Source organism: Vipera ursinii (assembly GCF_947247035.1).
Source record: "Vipera ursinii genome assembly, chromosome: 1".
NCBI lineage: Eukaryota > Metazoa > Chordata > Lepidosauria > Squamata > Viperidae > Vipera > Vipera ursinii.
The window spans coordinates 151,061,978-151,081,855 of NC_139512.1; the positions used below are offsets into that span (position 1 = coordinate 151,061,978).

The 19,878-nt window shown below is 37.3% G+C and overlaps 1 protein-coding gene and 1 long non-coding RNA gene across 3 annotated transcripts in view; one reads left to right on the forward strand and one right to left on the reverse strand.

Annotated features, from left to right (window-relative positions):
• DPP4 (dipeptidyl peptidase 4) overlaps nt 1–19,878 on the reverse strand; it is a 91,259-nt gene that overhangs the window by 59,011 nt on the left and 12,370 nt on the right. For both annotated transcript variants that reach the window (XM_083348523.1, XM_083348524.1), the window contains exons 3-8: nt 15,757–15,843; nt 14,456–14,547; nt 14,267–14,341; nt 5,092–5,144; nt 4,940–5,012; nt 3,829–3,949 (exon numbers count right to left, since the gene is read on the reverse strand). In XM_083348523.1, the coding sequence (XP_083204649.1) occupies nt 3,829–3,949; nt 4,940–5,012; nt 5,092–5,144; nt 14,267–14,341; nt 14,456–14,547; nt 15,757–15,843 (501 nt within the window). The remainder of the gene's footprint in view (nt 1–3,828; nt 3,950–4,939; nt 5,013–5,091; nt 5,145–14,266; nt 14,342–14,455; nt 14,548–15,756; nt 15,844–19,878) is intronic.
• Nucleotides 1–19,878, forward strand: part of LOC310631816 — a 263,229-nt gene that overhangs the window by 29,313 nt on the left and 214,038 nt on the right. The gene's annotated exons all lie outside the window — the stretch shown is intronic.

Consider the following 19,878-nt stretch of genomic DNA (forward strand, 5'->3'; position numbering starts at 1 on the left):
TGGACTCATTGGCCATTGCTCTGTGGACTAGCATTGGTCTGTTTGTGGCTGGATTTAATTGGGACAGTTCTGGGTTTTTGAGGACGGGAACTGCTAGGGAATATTAATAAACCAACCAAACCATGATTATGTGTATGAGTAAGCAGGACAGCATAGTTTGGCATATATTTTGCTGATCTGACTTAACAAACTGATTTGGCAATAGTTTATAGGATCGTTTCTTTTGCCCTTCTTTTATATTGATATTAGAACAGTCAAGCTCCAATCCTTTGGTATCATGGCCGAATGATGTATTGCTGTGAAAATGAAACTAGCACCAGGACCCACCATTCCAAATAATTTTTATTACTTCATACATAATAAAATCTGAGCTTGGTTTAAATTGTTTAATTATATTTCTGATCACTGAACATGAGACCACAGGCCAATGGGGAAGAGAAGTCACATCTAAATCTAAGTCTCATGAGGAATTCTCTGCCTGGGTAATAAAGGACAACAAAATGGTGTTCCCATATACTGGCTGGTATATGCAATGAAAAGCTATCAGTATTATTGGGAAAAGATGGGGCCACCAGTAGATGGCAAGGTTTTTCACACTGACAGCCACAAACAAGGTTGCCAGGATACCCAAATAGCACTCCCCTTTTTTTGACAAAATAATTGTTCATTCTGGTTTTTTTTAATTTCACATATTGCATTTCTTCCTCTTTATGTATCTCTTGGGAGTTAATAAGGTAAGAATAAATAAGAGGCTTTTACTTATGATTTGCCTTAGCTTGTGGTTGAATCCTAACTTAAATTATATTGTACAACTAAGCCAGGATCATTTGATGCTGTTACTCCATTACAGAGAAAATGCTAAATTGACAGCTGAAAAACCCTTTTGAAATAATTAAAGAATGTGTGATCTAGTATATTCCAGAACTGGAATATTTATTTATTTGTTAAACTTGTATTCTAGCCATCTTGCCTAGAATACTACCACAGTTCTAACATAAAAGAAATGTAAAACAACTACTAAGAATTCCTCCATTAATTTTTGAACATTAAAAATACATTTTGTATTTGTTGACCCCTTTAGGTCAACATTTAGCAAAGGAATATTCAACTATTCTGCAAATATCCTTTGGGTAATCTTTGTGATTTAAAAAAACAGCTTTTGATTCTATCCCTAGAGACAGACGGTGGAAGAGTTTGGAAAACCCTTTCATTAATTTACAGCTGTTGCTATTAAGATATAACATGAAAATACTTTAATGCAGCTTAGACATCTTAATTCAGTAGGGATTAAGCAAAGCTATGCACTGCCTTTCCTTCTGTTTAACTTCTATAAAAACATCAAAATAAGCTAGCTAATTATAAAAAAGAATGGGTAAGGCAATAATCATCCTCTAGTATGTGGGTGATGTGCCAATTCTTTCAACAAATACAGTAGGCCTAAAAAGTCAGATTCAAGTGTTCCTGCCACTTACTGTGATGATTTCCTAACAGGAAATCATCAGGAAAAAAAATAAAACAAAATGATGAGGATTTTTTTGCAAGAGACCTTGAAGAATAAGCGGGAATGGGTAATTAATGGAATGTAACATTTTAGTTCAATCCTTTAAATAGGAATGTTTCATTTTCTGATTCTTGGTCTTGACATGTTTCATATGCCACACAATTGCACTAGTGCTATCCGGAACTTCCTGTCTATTAAAGATGCCCTCCAAGTATTCAGACCCAAAGTAATTTGCAGTTCTCTAAATTTTAGGCACCTGCAAATTCTCCAGTCTGAATTTAGAAAAGAAACTTAATGATGCCATGCTGTTTGGTTTCTTAATTATTAAATCTGCAGCGATATCCATCAAGACCAGAACCAGCTATTGTATATTGTTTAAATATAGTGGCTTAAACTAACATTTTCCAAAAAAAAAATCTTTTGCATTTTTAGTCTTTCAGGATTATTTCAATTCATTAATCCATTATTAAAAGTCGTCTTGCTCTGTCCATTTCTCATGAAATTAATAACAAAAAAATATTACACCCAACTGTTTATATAATCTTCAACTAGGAGGCTATATGCACAACTGGATGTGCTTTTCTCTGATCTTGACTTCATGGGAGATGGTCAGAGCCAGAGGATTCTTAAAAATGGATATCAGATTCTGATCTTCAGAAATGCAAAAGCAGCTCTCTTCTCTTTAGGAACAACATGGCAGAATGTCTACTGCTAGCTATTTATTTAATACACAAAGTTTCCATCTGTGTTCAATGTTTTATCCTTGGTGTTAGTGGTTGGGGATATTTGAAAGCATCCCTATTTGATCAGTATGCTTGGCCACATAAGCTAGAAGTGGAATTGTGTCCTGATGATGTAATCTAGTTTGGTAATGAAATGTCTGCAAGAAAATAACCAAGCTCAGAGAGTACCAAGGACCTCCACAGTTTAACCCTGAACTATAAATATCTTCTTCTATTGCTAGAAGTAGAATCAATCCTCATAAATACTCATTCTATGAAATGTTTTGGCCAATTTATGGGCATTATTTCACAGAAAATTTAGAAGGAAGCATATTTCAGTCAAAAAATTGGCAACGTTAAATTTTATCTCTTGACTCTATGCAATACAAACTATGAATAATATTGTAATAGTAATAACACTCTATTCCACTGTATTCAGCTGTGGTGAGAATGCAGCCTTAGAGAAAGAGGGCGAAGTAAAAATGTATCTATAACCAGTATCAATAAGACTGGAAGCTGCTTCTTTAATCATCTTTCTTTTCTTTTTCTTTTTTCACTGTTTATTATTCTTATTATTATCTTTCTTTTTATGATTTTACACTGTTAAACAATTCTTTAATAAAAATGGTTTTCAGAGTTCAGCTGTGGTTTATCATACATACGTTTCTTTTTGTCACCTATTTTAATTGTAATACTTCTGTCTGATTCTGGATTGCGTTGTTGTCATTAGCCTTGGTGGAGCAGTGGGCTAATGCCTGCTTAAGTAACACCAGCTGCCTGCAATTAGTGCAGGTTCGCATCCCACCAGGCTCAAGGTTGACTCAGCCTTCCATCCTTCCGAGGTAGGTAAAATGAGGACCCAGATTGTTGGGGGCAATAAGCTGACTTTGTAATAATGCCGCTTGGGGTGTGTGTGAAAGCCCTAATAAGCAGGCATATACATAGAATGAAGGCTACTGCTAAGCTTGTAAGCTGCCCTGAGTCTTCGGAGAAGGGCGGGATATAAATGTAATTAAAAATAAAAACAATTATCCCAGAAAAAAAAACCCACCAAGATGAAGAGAGTGATTTTCTACTGCATGGAAGCATATATTTCTGAATCTCTACCTATCAACTGTGGGTGAATGAAAGAGAAAAGAGGAAGAGGTAAAATATGAGACTAAGCCTTGTTTAATATATCCACTTAGTCCTAGGCCAATCCATAGTTACTACCAAAATACAGCTATTACCAAATAAAGCCAAGACATATTTTATAAGCTATTTGGAAGGGCACTTCCTCAAACAAGGAACAAACTGTGCTGGATTTGCTGCTTCGAACAGCCGTATTTCTGAAAGGTATCAACACTCTTAAGGCTCTTTATTGGTCTTGTGAGGCCACATCATCCCTGCCCAGATAACGCTTTCACTGGGATTGTTTCTGAAGCAAAGTGTCTTCTCAGAAGGATTAAAAGGAGGTTTTGAAAGCTGAAAAGGGTTATGCGATTCAGAGACGGAAGTTGCCTCTCCGCAGCTTCTTTCCAAGCAGTGGATTCAGAAGAAACTTTACATAAACCTATATTATTTCTGTATATATGGCAGTTAAGTTGCCCTTTCAAAGACAGTTACCTTCGTACACCCAGTCTGCTAATCCATTTAAAATTTTGTTTTCGGCTCCATTCTCAGTTATTTCAACAGGGCTGGCGTTTGGTGTTGTTTTCACATAAATATTATTATGGTAAACATAAGCCTGCCACAAACAAACATTACAGTATTTACCATCAGAAAAAAAAGATTTTATAACCTTTTCTTTATATCAAACAAATTACGTTTACTTTCATTTGCTGTATTTCTACACATCGGCTCTAAAGTGGAGATTCTTTTTTGTGCTATAAGATTCTTCTCACCCATCCAAATACAGGAAATTGAATTTCTTTTACCCTTGTTATTTTAAGAATCAAGAAAAAATCAAAATGGTTCACAGGAAAGATCTAGAATGTTGCATTTTGTCTAATTAGTCCTGAGAACTCTTAACATTGTTTTGTCCAATTTCCTCTATATTAAAATATTGGTTTTCTTTCTATTAATTTCTTGTATTTGCCTCTTTAAGTATTATGAAATAACTTTGCAGCATGATGTTTAGATATAAGATTCCATATTTCCAAGATCAGCTCTCTTCTTTCCTCTCCTTCTATGACCCATTCAACCAGCTGGTGGATTTTTTTCTGTCAGTATTTCATGCCACTGAGAGCTAAACCACATGATAAATACTTAGCATGCAACTACCTTACCATTTTTTAAAACCTAAAAAGTTCATGAATTAAAGCCCAGTTCAAATCAAGTTCACTCTGACTAAGCTGGGAAATCAGGTTTATGTTTTCACAAATTGCTGATTTTAAAAAATATGTATGTGATGACTTTTAGAATAAGGAGCCAAAAGAAAATTAAGCTCCCCACCCCAAATGGCCTCAATTTGAACTGGGCCTTTATGCCTTTACTATAAAGATAAATATATGTGGCACCAGTTATCTGTATATTTAATGTTTAAACTGGTTGAATGTATCAAAGTCCTTACGTAAACATTCTGGAACTTTCCCATCTTCTTCTCTCCCCCTCCCCCTTAAGTTTTCCAGAAATTTCTGTTGCATTTATGGTGCAGTTTTGATTATACAAATAGTGCACAGGAATACCTGAATTTGTATTACAAGGAAGGAAACAAAACCCTATATATTTTACTAACCAGCTTGTGTCCAACAGGTGACCATGATATATACTGGATAGTTGTAGGAAGTGGGTTCTCAGTTATTTTGGTTCTATGAAGGAAACATAAAGAAAAATATCAATATAATGTAAGCTATTGAAACATCAAGAAAAGACAATAGAGTTACTGACCTGTTAGTTAGATCATAGATATGGTATGATGCAGTGTATGAGTGCCTCCATACCTAATATTTATATATAAAGAAAAACAGTTAAGAAAACAAGAGTATAGTTCAAAGTTAGCATTTTTTTAAAAAAAGTCCTGTTGCATGAATTTTATCCATATCACATTTAATGATCATAAGACTGTGATAAACAAAATTCAACTTTAATCAGACCTCTTGATACCTTCTAGAAATAAAGACCAAATAATACCAGTCTTGTGTATGGCTAAAATATAGCATATAATATTCAGCTATACTGGTAAACTATAATTTCTTATGACATAAAAAATCCTCAATATTAAATATTGTCTTTTCCATTACCACGAACACATTGAGAGCATTTCTACACTACTCTGGTCCCTTTTACCAGTTCTCCACAAAGCAACGTATAGCTAAATCACAACTACATTTTTTGTCAGTTTTGGAATTCTGATAACAGGCAGCCAGTCGGTGCTAATTTTTAACCTACCAAAAGGATCAGTGATATGAAATGAGTGGCACTCTTTCCCAAATTACCACATATCTCAGAACAGGGGAAAAATCTCCTTATTTCTTTTTTTTTAATTGAAAAGTTTTATCATACATTTTATCTTTAACAATCCCCCCTACCCCTCCCCTATCCCTCCCTCCCTACCCCTCCCCCCTCCCCTCCCCCCCGACTTCCCAGAGCTAAGTACAAGGTATAAAAAACAAAAAAAAATCATAAACATCCATATGCTAACAACCATAAACTCTAAAATCTATCTCTCTCTAGCTCATATAGGATAACTACAAACACTATTAATATAAAATATATAAAAAAAAGAGGAAAAAAAGAGAAAAGAAAGGAAGACTTATTCAAATGCTACATGAAACTTCTTAGTCCCATATTTGTTCTGGATATACTCAATCCATTTTCTCCACTCCATAACATAACGTTCTTGCGAGTGATCTTTCAAATAAGCCGAGATCTTTGCCATCTCTGCCAGGTCAGAAACCTTTAAAGTCCATTCTTCTATAGTCGGCAGTTCCTCCTTCTTCCAATATTGACCTACTAAGAGTCTTGCTGCAGTAATTAAATTCAACATCAGCTTAGTGTCCACAACCGTAGCATCTGTAATTATTCCCAACAAAAAAAGTTGCGGACAAAACTTTATCCTTTGCTTAAAAATATTCTGCATATTCCACCAAATTTTTATCCAAAAAGCCTTAACCTTTTTACAAGTCCACCATATATGAAAATATGTTGCATCTTCTTCACCACACCTCCAGCATTTAGGCTGATAGTTTGGATACATACTTGCAAGCTTTTTAGGATCTAAATGCCATCTGTAAAACATTTTATAAAAGTTCTCTCTTAAATTTTGAGCTTGTGTGAATTTTACGTTCCTCACCCAAATCCTTTCCCACGTGTCCATTGTAATAACTTCTTGGATATTTTGGGCCCATTTAATCATACAATCTTTAACAAGTTCTGTTTCTGAGTCAATTTCTATCAAAGCAAGATATATCCGTTTAATATGTGCTGGACCCTGATTTCTGATTTGCTTCATCAGATTTTCATCAGTCATTGTAAAACCATTTTTCTGATCTTCTTTCCACCTGGCCCGTAGCTGAGTATATTGAAACCAAGTTTGAACAATCTTCTCATCTCGCAAGAGGCTATATGGTTTCAAACACCAGACATTTCTTTCCAAGCTTAAAATCTCCTTGTACGTAGTCACATCATGTTTAAAACCAACATTTATATTTTCTATTGCGTGTTTTGGGATTGCCCACAATGGTATCTTACAATCTAGCTTATGTCTGTACTTCTTCCAAACTCTCAACAATGCCTGTCTTAAAATATGCACTCTAAACACATTATCTATCTTCTTATCATACAACAAATATGCATGCCAGCCAAACAACAAGTCGTGGCCTTCAAGATTTAATAATCTCTCTTGTGTCAAATTGATCCAGTCACTTATTCCTGCTAACACAGCAGCTTCATAATATAATTTAAAATTAGGCATTTTAAGACCACCTCTTTCACGAGTATCCTGCATAATCTTAAGTTTAACTCGCGGCCTTTTCCCTGCCCAAACAAATTTATTGATACCTCGCTGCCATTCCTCCAAATTAGAATCTTTCTTAAGAACCGGTATCATTTGAAATAAAAATAAGAATTTAGGCAGGACATTCATTTTCACTGCTGCGATTTGCCCCAACAAAGACAATTGCAATTTTTCCCAGCTCTCCATTTCTTTTTGAATTTTCCCCCATAATTTTTCATTGTTATTTTTATATAACTTTGTATTAGAGGGCGACAGAAGCACCCCCAAATATTTAACCCTTTTAACAATCTCAAATCCAGTTAATCCTTCTAAGAGAGCCTTTTGCGAAGCTGTCATATTTTTGGCCAGGATTTTAGTTTTTTGTGTATTAACTTTAAATCCAGAAACCTTCCCATATTGTATTATTATCTCCATCAGGTCCACAAGAGAGTTCTCCGGCTGGGTCACTGTAACAACCAGATAGTCTGCGAACGCTCTCAATCTATAATCCTGATCTCTAATTTGTATCCCCTTAATTTTTCCCGAATTCCGTATTTTAACCAATAATATCTCCAATGTTAACACGATAACGGACACCCTTGCCTTGTGCCCTTCTCAATAATTCATGCTTCTGTCAGGCTATTATTAACTATTATTCGGGCAGTTTGTTTTTGATATAATGCCCTAATTGGTTGCAAAAAATTATCCCCAAAATTCATTTTATCTAAAACTTTCATCAAAAATTGCCAATTCAATTGATCAAAAGCTTTTTCAGCATCTAAAAAAATTAGCGCTGCAGGGATCTGGTTGTTCCTTTCCAAAAACTCTAACACATCAACTATATGCCTCACATTATTTTTCATTTGCCTACCACTAATAAACCCCGTTTGGTCCCCATGAATCACCTGTTGCAGAACCCTCATCAGTCTATTAGCCAACACCTTAGCAAATATCTTGTAGTCTGTATTTAAAAGTGATATCGGTCTATAATTTTTAACTTGAGTAGCATCTTGGTCTTCCTTCGGAATCAAAGAAATAAAAGCAGTTCTCCAAGATGGAGGCACCTTTCCCCCCCTCTGAATTGTCTGGAACAGTTCCTTTAACGGTTTTATCATCTCTAATTGTAGATTTTTGTAATAAGCCGCAGTCAAACCATCCGTACCTGGCGCTTTGTCCACCTTCAATTCCTTAATTGCTATAAGAATTTCTTCTTCTGTTATCAATTGATTAATCCCCTCTTTTTGTGCTTGCGTAAGAACCGGGATGCTAGCATTCTCCAAATATACATCCATGTCTTTTTCATTAATCTTCTCCTTAGCATATAATTTAGAATAAAAATCCACAAAAGCTTCCTTAATAAGATCCTGTTGAAACACAACCCTTCCCTTATGCTCAATTTTATCTATATTAGAAGTCCTTTGGTTTTTCCTCAGTCTATAAGCTAGCCATCTACCTGGCTTATTAGCATTGCAAAAGGTGTTGTGCCTGGCAAACCGCAAATTGGTTGCCACTTGGTCAGCCATTAATTTATCAAATTGTCCTCTTAATAGCTTAATAACCTCCTTAGTCTTCACATCCGCTGGATTCAAAATCAAAGCCTTTTCTTTTTCCTTAATTTCATTCTCCAATTCTTTCCTCCTGGCTTCCAAAGTACGTCTGTGTTTATTATTCATATATATCAACACCCCTCTCATATAGGCCTTGCTAGCATCCCAAACCATGTCCATAGAAGTATCCTTATTCATATTAATTTCAAAAAAAATCCTTCATCCGCTGTTTACATTCTTCCACATTTCTCTGATTTCTAAACAAATTCTCATTTACGCGCCACGAGCGCCTATCTCTATTCTCCTTATTAATCTCTAGCCAAACTGGGCTGTGATCAGAAATAGTTCTTGCACATATCTTCACCTTCTTAATCCTAGAAAAAAAGTCATTAGTCAGCAAAATAAAATTGATCCTGGAAAAAGATTGATGTCTGTCAGAAAAAAAAGTATAATCCTTTTCATGCAAATGTATATCACGCCAAATATCTCGCAGTTCCAAATCATCCTTCATTTCAAAAAAGGATTTAGGCAGTCTAGCATGACTTGGAACGCGCTTAAAAGAACCAGCCTTGTCCATCTGCACATCCAAAACACCATTCCAGTCCCCCATAAAAATAAATGATTTATAATCCAACTGAGTAAGCTTTGTGTGAAGTAAACTAAAAAAATCAGCTTGTTGTTGATTAGGAGCATATAATCCAACTAAAAGCGTCTTTTTACCTTCTAACAGCAACTCTATCACAACGTATCTTCCATGCTTATCTGCTTCAATTAAGTCCGCTGTTAAAGCACTTTTAACATAAACAACCACTCCATTTTTCTTATTCATTGCAGAAGCAACAAATTGTGTGCCCAACCTTGAGTTCGATAAATACTTTTGGTCCATAACCCTAATATGCGTTTCTTGCAAACATATAACATCTATCTTGAATTGTTTTAAATATTGAAAAACTTTCTTCCTCTTCTGTGGTGAATTTAGTCCATTAACATTCCAAGTTAAAAATTTAGTCGCCATGCATGTCATCCCAAAGCTGTTGGAGCACATCTTTAATAGGCCCACTATCTCCTTTGGGCCGTGCTCCTCCCACTGCTTGGCTGTAAGTACGTTTTGAAAGTTCCATAAACTTCTGCTGATCTTGTTCTTTTATTTTTTTTGCTCGTTTTAAAGCGGCACGCGTCACCTTCTGCTCTCCAGGATCAGCCAAAGAAGTTATAGCTTGATCTCCTCCAGCACCATTCTCCTCTGTCTGTCCAGCTTCAGCCTCTTGAGGTTTTCCTTCTCCAGATCCCTTTGCAGCTTCCAGAAGTGATAGTGGGGTTGCTTTTAAAACATTATTGTAAAAATCACGCGCCTGTGTCACAGTAACCAGACGGTACCTTTTGCCTTCATGCATCACCACCAATCCAACTGGAATCTCCCATCTGAACCTTATATCACGTTGTTTGAGTTCCTGCACAAGAAATGCAAAATCCTTCCTTCTCCTTAAAATCTCTGGAGGAATTTCTTTTAAAACCAAAACTTCTTGGTCAGCAATCACAACTTTAGTATCATAGGCAGCTTGAATAACTTCATCTCTAGTTTCCCTCTTTGCAAAATAAACCACCACATCTCTAGGTAGCTTTCTCTGTCTAGCAATCCATGAGTTTACACGAAACACTTTATCCATGCATCCCTTTATTTCAGATGCTGGCTGACCCAATACTGCTTCCAGAGCCTCAGAAATCAGCTGCTTTAGGTCTTCCTTAATATTTTCTTTTAAGCCTCTGATTCTAACAGCATACTGCATCTGATGATATTGAACAAGACTCAGTTCTCTGTCCATTTTGTCTCTTAAATCTTCATTCTCCAGTACCTTTACTTCTAATATGGCATTCTTTTGAGTCAGGTCTTCCACTTTTTTATCCAGATCTTGCACACATTCAGCCACACTATGCACTGTAGACAAAATGTCTACCCTCATCGCACTGAACTTCTCTTCCATCCTCTCTTCTATTCTCTCCTCCAATTTCTCCAATTTCTCCTCCACCTTTGCCAGTTTATCACCCAGTGATTCCAAAATTACCTGGGCTTGCTTTTCAAGAGCATCTTGTAAATCCTTCGATGTCAATGCAGCAGGAGGAAGCAAAGCTTGCAACGATGTCTGTTGCACCGGGGAAGTTCCAGCACTCCGAAGAGTTTTTGAGGGAGGTTTAGCCGCCATCTTTTTACTTTCACTTGTTGCGCACTTTCACTTTAAGTTTATAAAGTCCATTAAGCTAGAGAGTAAAAATAAAAGTCCTCTTCACCTTATCCTCCTGTACCGCTCTGCCTGCTCCTTTTATTCCATGGTCTTTCCTTCTGGCAGGGGTGGTCGCAAACGCCTGGGTCCGCTCCAAAAATCCCGGAGCAGAGACGCTGAACAGCTGGGAGCAACCCAGGCTATGGGGGAGTTCAATCCTTCAGCCGCCCAAGCTTTAAGCTCAGGCGGCCCCGGAGAACTCAACCCCTACCTGGGGCCTCACCCCCTCCTCTTCTCCTGAGGAGGGGGCTTCCAATCCACCCGAACAGCTGATCGGCGCTGTTTCGGGTGAAAACAACACAGCTGAGCCGCGGGCAGCCCGAAAAGGCTGTCTCCGGCGCCGCGCCGCCGCCAGAAGCAAAATCTCCTTATTTCAAGTTTACATAAAAGGCAAACACACACACAAAATCTTATTTTTCAACCTATGTTTGTGACCCTATCTGAAGAATATTATGGACAGTTACTGGGACGAGAAGCTGGCTACAAAGTGCTGCTCCTTCATTGCATTTAAAACATAAATGAAAATATTAGGTGAAGGTGAGATGATAGTGTGGTCAGCATTTCGCCACATTCTTCCCAACAGACAATGATGATGGTAAATGGATTGGATCAGGTACCTCACCAGAATATCTTGGGGAGGGGTGTGGATTCCAACCTGCCATAGGCTAAGATTGAAGACATTGTTTTTGCAGGCCAAGAATTGAGTCAAATTCAGTGGTGGTCCAGTGGTACTTTGGTACTCAACGGCTTTGAAACTCATCGAATTTGGTACTCAATGCATTTTGATGTGAAGATTTTGTCCTGGTACTCATCATTTGGTTGGTACTGAATGTACAAGCTACACCTGTTGGTGTTGGCTACCTTGTGACTCACTATATTATTCCTTATGGGAAAAATATGTTTCAAACTCGTTTTTGGTACTCATTGCACCAAACAAATTAACAATGACTACCGAGGTACCACTGTATCTGATTTTTTTTTCAAAAGATGCGACTGCTGCAGTTGTGTAATGTTCTGGATTCAAAGAGGAAAATTTGGAGCAAGAATGATGTACACCTTATATTTATTAGTGAGAAAAAGCTGCAGCTTTTCCTGCAATGAAAAGGCACATATGATTTAAGAAGCGATGTGTTAGGTCCGTAACGGCCCTAGGTTTAACCCCTCCACCAATCACAGGGGAAAAAATACCAGGAGACCAGGATACAGGAACACTAAGTTTAAACAGAAGCTAAAGAAGCAAACAAAGTTAGCACTGGGAGTGGCTTTGCTCCCAGTGCTCTAAATGTCCTGCCCCTGCAGCTCCACCCAGCCCCACCCTTCCCTTCCCAACAAGCCAGCATCCTGGTGGGTGGGTATAAATCCCTCCCCCTTCCCTAGATACAGCCTTTTGGCTGTCCCCTGCTGTCCACGCAACATCCCAGCCTGCCAACAATTTCACCACCCGGTGAGTTCTTTTAGGGTCCTTTATTGTCCCTTTTAGAAGGAAGGATAATCCAGTTCCAGTCTCCCCCAGGTAACACAGCTCCAGCCTATCACCTCTGCTTCTACGGTGTCTCTGCAGCTCCAGTGGCTACTGGGACCTCTCGCAGCCTGCCAGCTGCCTAGCTGTCCTTTAGAGTCCCAGTTGTCTGGTGGAGCTCCCAGCTGAGCGGCGAGGCTTCCCGGCGTCCCAGCTGTTCGGCGGAGCTCTTAGGAGGCAGGTGTCATCAGCTGCAGCTCTCAGCTGAGCGGCGGGGCTGAACACGGCCGGCAAGATGAGCGGAGGCAAGACAGACGGCTTTCCCCCCCCCCAGTGGAATGTCGAGCCTGGGGCTTGACACGATGTATGTAACTACACATATTCCAATCCATCTGTTTCCTTTTGAAACCAGATCACAACACAACCTCAATAACCATGGCTTCATGGAGTCAAAGTGGCTGGATTAAGGGAAATATATTCTCAGGTCCTGCTCATAGGCACAGGGTATTGAAATACTGGGTCAAAAGTGGGAATTATGGTTGACTTAAGTTCAGAAATCAGCAAACCAAAAATTTGAACCAAAGAGGAAATACATTCCTCAGCACTGCAGTCATCCCAAAAGGGAAACCCAGCCCTGCTACCTTTTCAAATAAAGCAATATATGGGTCAAGTTCAGAGTGTCTTCGTTATTTGCTTCATCTCCAATCAACAAGTCAGCCTTTGGAGCCCTTAAAATCTCACTCGTTTTAATGTAAAATTATGAAAATCACAATTCACAATTGGCTGGTTTGCCTGATCTATAGACAAGCCTAAATACAGTTTATACAGTTGTGAACATAAACCACTAATTATTTCTAAAAAATATTCCTCAGAGGAAAGCACTGTGTGGGGTATCTTTCACAAACAAGGTGCCTTCACACAAGACTTTACATAACTTCTATCATTCTATAGGGGCAGCAGATGTGGCAATCCTTCATTTATACTTATAATGTCAGTGTTCTTTGTACTTATATCTTTAATATTTCTCCAGTACTTTTTACTATTATCACTCTCATGCCCTAAAGTCCTAAAGTCTTGTAAAACAACAAGGTACAGGCAGTCCTCAACACAGGACCAAAATTGAGCCCAACATTTCCATTGCTAAGCACAACCATTGTAAGGTGAATTTTGCCCATTTTATGACCTTTCTTATCACAGTTGTTGAGGGAATCACTGCAGTTGTTAATCACTGTGTTAAGTTAGTAACACAGTTGTTAAGTGTGCTTCCTCACTGATTTTGCTTGTCAGAAAATCAGAAAAGATGATGACATGCGCCAAGGACATTGCAACTGTCATAAATACAGGCCAGTTGCCAAGAGGCCAAATTTTGATTAAGTGACCACGAACATGCTGCAGAGGATCGCAAGTGTGGTAAAACAGTCATAACTCACCTTTTTCAGTGCCACTGTAACTTTGAATGGTCACTAAACAAATGGCTGTAAGTTGAGGACTACCTGTGCAGGATAGGTAATTTGTTATTGTTCAGAAAAACCACTGTGTTAGTGGTCAAGAAGTTAGGAATCAATGAGAAATTGAATACAAGATAACGACTAAAATAAAAGCATTGAAAAGAAATTGGTGCAGTGTGAAGAACTGGCTAGATCTTAATAACCACAAAGGGCCTTTCAAATCTTCACTATCTAAATGCCAAAGTGAATCCATACTGACTGAGAAATTCTGGGAGTTGAAGTCCACAAGTCTTAAAGTTGCCAAGTTTGGAGACCCCTGTTGTAAAGGATTAAAACCATTTTTTATCAATACAAATATACTAAGTGGAGTATAAAAATTATAAAATCATTGATACCTTCTCATAATTGTATCGCAGAAGAGCAAATTTTTTGTCAGGTGACAATATTGCCACAGAACTATTGAAACTGTCCTGTAGATAAAAGAAAACAAATTAGTGATAAAACACTCTGTGTAAGGAAGGAAATATTCAATACAGATCTCTTTTGAACTGATGAAGCAGGTTTTTTTTAAAAAAAACACATACTAATGTGTCATTTGATAAGATTATAGACTCTCTTCCATCGTCGATGTCGTACAGAAAAACATTGTTCTGATTTGTGTAGACATACTCATGACCTAAAAAAAGAAAGAGGAAAACATTTAGTGCCAATAAACAAAACCTTCTCTCCAAACAACACTCCCCCACCCAAACTCAATGAAATCCTGAATTATTTATTAAGTTCATTGTCATAACAGTCTATTTATCATGTATGAATTCAAACAAGTTAGAGAACACTTTATTTTTAAATTGACTATTATGTGGTTGGAGAATAATCTACACAAATGAGTTCTGGCCCTCCGTGCTTATGAAGTAGAACTTATGAAAAATGAAGTGGGGATGGTGGGGCAACAATGATTTCATTAGTTGGATAGAACACATCCCGTCTACAGTAAAGGGAGTATTTAGAGTTGCCAGCTTAGTCTATAACTATCATATACTGATTTACTTACAACATTTACATCCTAACAATAAGTTAAACACCAGGAACCGAGCTTATAATAATCAAAATTAAAATTTTAAAAGTCACCCTGCCCTTCACCCAGGCAACAGCTTGGTGGAACAGCCACGTTTTCATTTCTTTCCAGAAGGTTAAGCAGATGGACGCTACACAGATCTCAAGGGAAGAATGCTCCAAAGAATCATGAGAAAACCTGTCTCTGGGTTCTTCCTGCTTTCCCAATCACTCAGAGGGCAAAGACCCATAACACCCCTTCCAGAATTAATCAAACAGTTCTATTTGGAAGAGATGATCATTTAGGTAGCTTGGACCAAAGCAATCCAAAGCTTCAGAGATCAATACAGTACTCTGAATTTACTTGCGAACGTATTGGTAAGTAATATACTGATTGCAGTATAGGGATTCCATTGTTGAAAACAACAAATGCCAGAAACTACTACAATTTCTGGATAATCTTCAAATGCAGTCCAGTATATAATAAGAGTATATATCACTGTTGCTAGGGGTTCTCACTGAAAAAAGGGACACAATAAAAATTGGATAAAAACTCATCACAAGGCTGTCAGGCCGAGAGGCAAAACAGTGTTCAATTTTCTCAAATATTTCTTAGATGAATTTAGCCATGTTAGCGATTGGTTAGCTGATCAACGACATAAAGCTTTAACAAAGAATGTACGCTTTTGAATGTGTAAACAAATCTTGTGAAACTGTGATGAATAATGCTCCCAAAGATTGTGTGGTTGGACACAACTCTCATGCTTTGTCCAACATTCATTTGTAAAAAATGAAACAACTCTGAGGCATTCCAAAACATTACAATCATTACCTGACATCCACTGCAGATTATACGATTTGTACTGAAATTCATCACTCAGATAATCCTCTAAAGAAAATTTTCTACGGATATCGGTATCTGTTAACAAAAGAAGAAGAAAAAATAAGGTTCACCGTGAAGGATATTATCACCCTATTCTAGTGGAATGGGACAACTCGCCATGGGACAATTTAACAATTCAATTTAATTATTTAAAATAATTAATTGCATCCTTTCTTTAATGATTCTATTCCACAATTTCTTTGATATCAGTGTAACTCATGTTCCACAGTAATACTGAATTATCTTTCTTCCATTTGATGTTTCTGAAATAATAAAGCAATCTCTTGATGCTGCTTTATCAATCTGAAAGTGGCTTTTCTCTCAATTTCCTGAGAGCTTTGTTAGAAATTAGCAGCTTCATCAATTATATGGATTGTCACCTCTTCCAGATGACTGTTACTTTATGAAAGTGTCGTTCTATGTTATTTTTTTATATAGAATTTTTATTGATTTTTTCATACATCCAGTAGTACTTGTTCAACAAACATGTTGTCTGAGTTTTACATTCACTAATACAAATTTAATTCCTAATCCTTTATTTTTTTCTCTAGCCATTGACAAAATAAGTCCCAAGTTTGATAATATTCTGTTTCTTCTTTTTCTTTCAACCTCAGACTGTCTATCTCTGCACATTCTAGTATTTTTTTAAATTATTTCTTCACCTGATGGTATTTCTTCATTTTACCAGTATTGTGCGAATATAATTCTTGCCACTGTTATTACATGTAAAATCAAATATATGCTTTGTTTATCACTCTTTTCTGGGAATATACCTAATAAAAAAGTTCAGGTATAAAATCTACATTTTCCCCCAACATCTTTTCTAACCAAGTATGTATTTTTATTCAATACCTCTTTGCTTTGGCACATGTCCACCAAACATGGTAATAAGTACCTGACTTGTGTTTACATTTCCAAAATCTACCTGACATGTTTTTAAACATTTTTGCTAATCTTGCTAGTGGTAAGTGCCATCTATAAAAGATTTTACATAGATTTTCTTTATAAGAAGTTGACATTGTCAATTTATAATTTCTTTCCCACAAGTTTGCCATTTTTCTAATTCTATAGTATATCCAAAAAAATTTGCCCATGTTATCATTGTTTAACTTGTTCATTTTCCATTTTCAAATTCAATAGAAAATTATAAATTTTCTTAATTAATTTCTCATTAGAAGTTAATACTGTCTTATCAAACAAGGTTTGCTCCTTATGAAATCTGTACAGTTTAACATCTTTATCATATCTAACTTGCATTTGTAAATATGCCCACCATGATAGATCAATGCCCTGATTTCTTTCTATATGTTAAATACATGCCAAATGGTAATATGATTGTTCTGTTTCTCACTTTTAAGGGAATCAGGCATGGATGTATTCTGGCCCCATTTATTATTTTACATTAATAACACTGTACAACTTTCGCCTTCTTCCACGTTCATTTATGGCTATGCCTATACAGGTAGTCTTCAACTTACAACAGATCATTTAATGACCATTTTTCAACAGCATTGAAAAAAAATTCAGATGCTTGGCAACACTCATATTTATGACTATTGAAGTGTCCTGGGTTCATGTGATCACCTTTTGTGACGTTCTGACAGGCCAGATTCACTTAACAACTGTTTTTCTAACTTAACAACTGCAATGATTCACTTATGAAAGGTTGTAAAATGGCCAAAACTCACTTAACAAATGTCTCACTTAGCAACAGAAAGTATGGTCATAAGTCAAGGACTACCTGTATGCACTATATTATAATGTCTTGAGGAAAAAGTCAGAGATCATTCCAAAACAGAGGGAACTATTTTCTTCAAGTGCTGCATCACCAGTTTAGATAACAGAAAAATTAACAGAAACCAAATTGAATAGGTCATGTTTGTAAAGGTAAAAGTTCCTCTGCACATGCGTGCTAGTCATTTCCAACTCTAGGGGCCGGTGCTCATCTCCGTTTCAAAGCCAAAGAGCTAGCGCTTGTCTGAGGACGTCTCCGTGGTCATGTGGCCGGCATGACTAGACGCCAAAGGCGCACGGAACGCTGTTACCTTCCCACCGTAGAGGTCCCTATTTTTCTACCTGCATTTTTACATGCTTTCAAACTGCTAGGTTGGCAGCAGCTGGGACGAGTAACAGGCACTCACTCTGCTACACGGCACTTGGGATTCGACCTGCCAGACTGCCGACCTTGTGATCGACAAGCTCAGCGTCCTAACCCACTGAGCCACCGCGTCCCTTAGATCATGTTTAAATGTCTTTAAATATCTAGGCATGTATTTCTTCCACTTCGTGAAATCACCAACTTCCAATTTCTTCATACAGACACAAAACATTAAAACGGATTTAAGTCTTTGCATCATGGCTTCATTACTAGAGCATTCAAAAGTAAGTCCAATTGATATTAATAGGGCTAAAATTCTGATAACTAGAGACAAGATTTCAGGTCTTATTGTCAGACTTCTGTGGGCTATACTTATCCATGTTACATCCCTTATGTTAGCTGAATGTAGCAAAATGATATGAAGGTGTAATTTTCAAACTTGATCCTTGCTATGTGGCCACATGTCTTGCTCAAATTGTGCACTTTTCCTGTTATTTGTACTAAAAAAAATATGGCACCTTCTCCAAACAAGAAAGCACATTTCACACTTAACATTTAAGCAAACTATAGTAACAGCTTTGGCCTGTCTTACAGTTTAGCGACCCAAGCGCTAGGTAATAGCAGATTCATGTAAAACCAAAACTATCTAATGACTGCTTTTATTGTAACATGTTATTTATGCATGCATAAAATAAAAAATTATATTCTGCCTTTCTTCTATATTTTTATCTCTCAGCTTCAGTAATTTTTTTTAAAACAACATAAAATCCAATTCTATTAAATGGACAAGAAAGAATACAACAAAATAAACAAGCACTGCAGAAAAAAATTTGAGGAAGCCAGCTGTAGACATGAGCTTTGGGAAACAAGGTTGCCTATAAATTCAAAGCATCATGTACTGCAGGGGTCCCCAACCCCACGGACTGTGGACCGGTACCGGGCTGTGGCATGCCAGCAACCAGACCACACAAACAAGCAAAGCCCCCATCTGAGGGATGCAGGCAGCACACAAAACCACACCCCCTCCGGTCCGTGGAAAAACCTATCTCCATGTAACCGGTCCCTGGTGCCCAAAAGGTTGGGGACCTCTAATGTACTATATAGACAACCAAGTCCATGGCTTATTGGCATAATTAATTGTAACTCTATATTTTCCTCCGAAGAAGGGTCTAAAGGTAGTGTCCAGCTTATGACCACAATTGGGGCTATAATTCCAGTCACTAAGTGATGCAGTTATTAAGCAAGTCACCATGTGACAGGATCTGATTTTATGACCATTTTACCATGGTCATTAAGTGATTAACCATGATCATTAAGCAAATCTGGCTTCTCCAATTGATTTTGCTTGTCAGAAGCCAGCTGGAAGGTCACAAATCATGATCACATGACTGCAAGACGCTGCAACCATTATAAATGGAAATACCCAAATTGCAATCACATGACTTCAGAAGTGATACAATATGTTTTATAACTTCAAGTCATTATTTTTGAGGCCACTATAACTGTGATCTGTCATTAAACAAATAGTCGTAGGTCAAGGACTATCTGTAATTTTGGGAAAGGTGGAAGGAAGGAGAAGATGAATGGGACTGAACTGTCAGTACTCCGTCCTTGAACATATCCCAATCGATTACCATCCAGCTCAGGTTATTCTGTCACTAGCAGACTGTCAGTAGCAACGTACCACACAAATATTTGCTTCCTTTCCTAGTAATCAGAAGTCATTCAGATCACATATGCATCCAGAAACACCAGGAGTCATCAGTCATTAAAAAGCAGGCTTTGCATAATAAAAGTCCAAAGTTCAGTTTCAGTATCTCAATAAAAGTCTAATAAAATCTCCTATCTGAAGAGAGATATATATATATGGTAAACAAGATAAGATCCATATTCTCCAGAAGGCCTTACTGAGTGATATTGGAAAAGGTAAAGGTCTCCCTATCCAGTCATGTCTGATTCTAGGGGCTGGTACT